Genomic DNA, 6,595 nt, shown 5'->3' on the forward strand with positions numbered 1-6,595 from the left:
AAATAACTCAGGTTGAGGAAATGACGTTTTAGCTACAGCTGGTTATAGTTTTGCTATCGTCCAAGTGTTTTTTTTTAACAATAAGCTAAAACATTTATTCAAATTCCAGTCTCTATTTTATTGTTTATTGTATTCTAAGCTCAAGAATTTTGCGTGTATTTAAAAACTCGATTTGAAATTTTATTTCAAAAAATTAATGACGAAACGTGTCATTCTCTCCGCATCAATTGTTAGCCAGTGTTACCTGAACTGGTTATGGATTTGTTTTCGTATCGGAGAAAGAGAGCGGCTAACCGACTCTAACTGCCGTGTATGTTTTGGTTTGTTTTTTGTGTTTTTTTTTTTTTTCTTATCTCATCTAATTGACGACCATACCCTACAATTGCAGGCAGATATGCCTTAACAAGTTGCCCACTAAAATTTCAGTTAATAACAAAAAGCCTTACGCTTAACTGCTACGGAGCATACGCGAATATGTCGTTATTGAACCTTGGCTAAGAGGAACGGAAAAATTCCAGTGATGGCCGCCAATTGTGTTATATCGTTCGATCAAAATGAGTACGGGACCTATTTTACAGGTCAACTGTTGACGGGCAAAGTTGTTATAAATTTAAATAAATCGAAAAAATTCAAAGGTATTTTTCAAGTAAACGCTATTGGAGCTTCAGTAGAATGAAACAACGCCATTAGAATTGAAAATGAGATGAAAAAAAAAAATTATTAAAATTATACTGACTCACTCACATGATAAGATTTGATAAACAAAAAATAATCTAAGTATATATTATATATAAAAATTCACGTATTGAAATTGGCAAAAAAAGTTGAATATTTAAAAAAAAAGATCCACAGTACAGAAAAATGAAAATTTGTATACGTCTCTGCTTTAACTATGTCAAAAGCATTCTCGTTGCAACTCTATGTGCTCGGTGCTGCCTTAAAATCATGAGCGTGTTGGAATAATTAATTTTAACAGAACTTTTGTTTGTTATGAGTGAAAAAACCAGTAAGGAAGGGCAAAAGTCAAACGGTGCCGACTGTATAATACCCTACACATACCCTTTAAGTACAATGTGGGAGCTATATCCAATTCTGAACCATTTTAGATGGATCTCGGCGAGCAAAAATATGTTCGAACTGTAATAACTACGGTTAACAAATAACAATATTATTGCGAATTACCCAAAATCTGAAGAACATATATATAATGTCGACAGTCATTAGAAAATCCTTCCTGCAAAATTTCGAGAGAATCGGGTAACAAATGACCATTTTATTGCATTATTACTGCAAATCGGACGAACATATATGGTAGCTATATCCAAATCTGAACCGATTTTTATGAAATTCACCTGTAATGTCGGGAGTCATAAAAAAATCGTTTCTGCCAAATTTCGAGAAAATCGGTTTACAAATGACACAATTATTACAGTATTAATGCAAATCGGACGAACATATATATGGGAGCTATATCCAAATCTGAACCGATTTTTTTCAATTTCAATAGGCTTCGTCTCTAGGACGAAAGACACGTCCATACCAAATTTGAAGACGATCAGATGAAAATTGCGACCTGTAGTTTGTACACAATTTAACATGGACAGACGGACAGACGGACAGACAGACCACGGCGGTGGTACAGGGTATTATAACTTAGTGAATTAGTTTGTAACACCCAAAAGGAAGAGAGATAGACCCACTGATAAGTATACCGATCGACTCAGAATCACTTTCTGATTCGATTTAGCTATGGCCGTCTGTCTGTCCATATTAATTTGTGTACAAAGTACAGGTCGCAGTTTTCATACGATCGTCTTAAAATTCGGTACAGGCATGTTTTCGGCCTAGAGACGCAGTCTATTGAAATTGGAAAAAATCACTTCAGATCTGGATATAGCTCCCATATATATGTTAGTCCGATTTGAAGTAATAATGCAATAAAATGGTCATTTGTTAACCGATTCTGTCGAAATTTGGCAAGAAAGATTTTATTTTGACTCTCAATATTATTATCGAATTTCATGGAAATCGGTTTAAATTTGGATATAGCTCCCATATATATGTTCATCCGATTTCCAGTAATACAGCAGTAAAATGGTCATTTGTTGACCGATTCTTTTGAAATTTGTTGAATAGGATTTTCTTCAGACTTTCAATATTATTGGTGAATTTGATAAAAATCGGTTTAGATTTGGATATAGCTCTCATATATATTTTCGCCCGATTTGGAGTAATACAGCAATAAAATGATCATTTGTCAACCGATTCTCTCGAAGTTTGGAAGGAAGCATTTTCTTATAACTCTCAATATTACTGATGAATTTCATAGAAATCGGTTCAGGTTTAGATATAGCTCCCATATATATGTTCGTCCGATTTGCAGTAATACAGCAATAAAATGGTCATTTGTCAACCGATTCTCTCGAAATTTGGCAGGAAGGATTTTCTTATAACTCTCGATATTTCTTGTTAATTTCATAGAAATCGGTTCAGAGTTGGATATAGCTCCCATATATATTTTCATCCGATTTCCAGTAATATTGCAATAAAATGGTCATTTGTCAACCGATTCTCTCGAAATTTGGCAGGAAGGATTTTCTTATGACTCTCGATATTTCTAGTAAATTTCATAGAAATCGGTTCAGATTTAGATATAGCTTCCATATATATGTTCGTCCGATTTGCAGTAATAATGCAATAAAATAGTCAATTATTAACCGATTGTCTCGAAATTTGTCTTCAGACTCTCAATATTACTGGTGAATTCTATAGAAATCGGTTCAGATTAGCTCCCATATATATGTTCGTCCGATTTCCAGTAATATTGCAAGAAAATGGCCTTTTGTTAACCGATGTTCTCGAAATTTGTCAGGAGGGATTTACTCTTGACTCTCAATATTACTGGTAAATTTAAGGGAAATCGGTTAAGATTTAGATATAGCTCTCATATATGTATCGCCCGATTTTAACTTCTAGAGTCACAGCCAACGTATTTATTGACCCATCTTGCAAAAATTTTGTAAAACGCTTTCCTCGACGACTGCCATAGTGTCTGAGGAGTTTGCTCGAAATCGGTTCACATTTAGGTATAGCTCTCATATATATGTTCGTCAGATTTTGGATAATTTGCCATAATGCTATCATTTGTCAAACGTAGTTTTTAAAATTTAAACATATTTGCTCGCCGAGGTTCAACAGAATTAGTTCAGAATTGGATATAGGTCCTACATTGCACTTATAGTGTAGGTGTAGGGTATTATACAGTCGGCACCGCCCAACTTTTGCCTTTCCTTACTGGTTTTTTAACGCTTTAGCGTAGGAACTTTTTCAGTTCATGTGCTGCTCTTTGAAATATTCAACTTGGGCCCTATTGGATATTTAAATTTGTAGTGACTTTTAAAATCGATTTAATGCGGTCTCCCTGTCTGTCTTTAAGGTTTGTAAAGAACTTAAACCTCGGCTAGCGAAAAAAAGAGTTACGTTCTGCCAGACGGATTATTGTAAATCCTCCACCATGGATCGATTTTATAAATCTTCTTGGACTTTTTCAGTGATAATAGAGCACTATATATAAAATGTCAGTCTAATCGGTTCTAAATTTTGCCTTCCGTAAGCTCATAGCGTGGGTTGAGCTTATATGGGAGCTGTATCAGGTTGCTGGCAGATTCAGACCGAACTCGACACATGTGTTCGAAGTAATAACCGAACTCAACATGCAAAATTTGAGCCAGGGTTGGGTTAAAAATTCAGCCCCTCAATTACTCAGGGCCGAATCTTATATACCCTCCACCATGGATCTCATTTGTTGAGTTTTTAGCACGGTATCACTTTTTAGGCAAACAAAGAATAATGAATAAGAACTGTTATGCTATTGGAGCTATATCAAGTTATAGTCCGATTCGGACTACAAATGAATTCAATGGTGAACATTGTAGACGCCATTGTGTAATTTTTCAGTCCATTCGTATAAAAATTGTGCCTTGTTGGGGCTCAAGAAGCAAAATCGGAAGATCGGTTTATAAGGGAGCTGTATTAAGCTATAGATAGATTCAGAGCATATCGGACACGTATGTTGAACGTCATGGCAGAAACCGTTGTACAAAATTTCTGCCAAATCGGATGATAATTGCGCTCTCTAGAGACTCAAGAAGTCAATATCCCACATCGGTTTATATGGCAGCTATTGTATATCAGGTTATATACTAATCACAGTTGTCGAATGAGAATTGCGCCCTCTAGCGGCTCAAGAAGTCAATATCCCACATCGGTTTATATGGCAGCTATATCAGGTTATGCACCGATTTGCGCCATACTTAGCACAGTTATTGAAAGCCATAACAAAATATCTCATGCAAAATTTCAGCAAAGTCGGATGAAAATTGCGCCCTCTAGCGGCTCAAAAATTCCAGATCCAGGATCGGTTTATATGGCAGCTATACCAGATTATAAACCGATTTAGACCATACTTCGCGCAATTGTTAAAAGTCATAGCAAAACAATCCGTACAAAATTTCAGTCTAATAGGATAACAATTGCGCCCTCTAGAGGCTCAGGAAGTCAAGATACCAGATTGGTTTATATGCCAGCTGTATCAGGTAATGAACCGATTTAAACCATACTAAGCACAATTGTTGCAAGTGTCATCAAAACACCACATATAAAGTTTCAATCAATTCGGACGAGAATTGCGCCCTCTAGAGGCTCAAGAAATCAAGACGCACGATCGGTTTATATGGCAGCTATTTCAGGTTAAAAACCGGTTTGAACCATACTAAGCACAATTGTGGAAAGTGATATCAAAACACCACGTGTAAAATTTCAGTCAATTTGGACGAGAATTACGCCCTCTCAAGAAGTCAAGACCCATTATTGGTTTCTGTGGCAGTTATAACAAAACATGGTCCGATTTGGCCCATTTACAATCCCAACTGACCTACACTAATAAAAAGTATTTGGGCAAAATTTCAAGCGCCCAGCCTTACCTCTTCGTGAGCGTACTTTCGACGGACAGACAGACGGACGAACATGGCTAGATCGACTTAAAATGTCATGACGATCATGAATATATATATGTACTTTATGGAGTCTTAGATGCATATTTCGAGGTTTTACAAACAGAATGACGATATTAGTATACCCCCTCCCAATGGTGGAGGGTATAAACATCTCATTTTGAATAATTGACTTTTTGCCACTGTTTTACGAATTCCGTCCATAGTGTAGTGGTGTGAGAGCTGGTACTCTTAAACTTGCGTTTATAATTTTAAAAAAATCCTAAAAACAATTTGAGGTTTTAATAAGAGAGCTTGTGCTCAGATGCATAGTCCTGCCTTCAAATAGTTTTAAAACTACAAAAACTGCTGCTTGATATCCGCTGAAACTTTTGAGGAGTCTTTATAATACCCTAATTTCTGCCTGAAATACCACATGTAAATGCACTAAACAGCTGTAATGAATATTTTATACTGACTAAAAAATTATTTGATAACTCCTAAACCAATGTCAGATAATTTTTTTGTTACAAAAAATTGCATGTTATCTAATTCTTATCGGAAGTAATATATTCCTCAATAGCTTTCATTACAGTGGCATACTGTGCAAAAGTGAAAGTTCGATATATTGAAGAACATATAGTTCCAGTTTTTACTGGATGCAATGGAGTACTTCTATTCAGTAGTTTCTTTTTTTGTCAATTTCGCAACACATTGTACCATACTTAGGACCTATTATGGGGAAAACCATCGCTTCGGCGCTATGACTTTTTTGCATGAAAAAAAAAATACTCCATTAAATCGTATTGACACATTTAAATGCAAATATTTATTTGGATTCATTATAAAAATGTTTAATTAATCTTTACAAGAAGATTTTTTTATCTTATCTCTAGTAAAAGAAAAATATGCCAACGTTCACGTACAAAATGAATAGTGCTGCTCTAATGATAAAACGATATCTACACATGGAGAAATTCTAGTCCTTTGAAAAAAGACACAATGCCAAACACAACTAATCTAAAGATTTTACAATATGTTGTAGTAAATTTTACCTATTAATTGAATTACAACAAAAATGTTCATTAATGGGTTTGAAAAAAAATTTAGAACTTTTTTTTATGTGTACAAACATGGGCGATAAAAAAAAACTTTGAATGTTATTACTTGGATTTTATTTCGAATACGAACGCATTTCCAGTCTAGTCAAATATATGAAAAATATGAAAAAAATTGATAATGAGGTATTTTATTATTAAAGTTTGCCAATATCATATTCCATTTGATAAGATATGCGTTGTGAACACTCCGATATTGAATGTATTCAGAAGCTATGATTTGCCATTTGTCATTTTTTCCTCTAATACCTCTAATTTTTCAGAGATTTTAAGGGCACTGCCATTAAAGGTGACTTCCTATGTTCAGAAACCGCAACCCAGCGAACCATTCGACAGCTTTTTGAAAATACTTTGACCTAAAACCAAATGGTAATTTTATTAATAATTAACAAGTAAAAGCGCGCCAAGTTCGGCCGGGCCGAATCTTATATACCCTTCACCATGGATCGCATTTGTCGAGTTCTTTTCCCGGCATCTCTTCTTAGG

The 6,595-nt window shown here is 35.0% G+C and overlaps 1 protein-coding gene across 1 annotated transcript in view; it reads left to right on the forward strand.

Moving 5' to 3' along the window:
• The first annotated feature begins 416 nt into the window (after nt 1–416).
• Nucleotides 417–6,595, forward strand: part of LOC106095598 (arrestin domain-containing protein 17) — an 11,890-nt gene continuing 5,711 nt past the window's right edge. The window contains exon 1 of the mRNA XM_013262838.2: nt 417–635. Coding sequence (XP_013118292.2) covers nt 521–635 — 115 coding nt within the window. The 5' untranslated portion in view covers nt 417–520. The remainder of the gene's footprint in view (nt 636–6,595) is intronic.

This window comes from Stomoxys calcitrans, chromosome 2 (genome assembly GCF_963082655.1).
Source record: "Stomoxys calcitrans chromosome 2, idStoCalc2.1, whole genome shotgun sequence".
NCBI lineage: Eukaryota > Metazoa > Arthropoda > Insecta > Diptera > Muscidae > Stomoxys > Stomoxys calcitrans.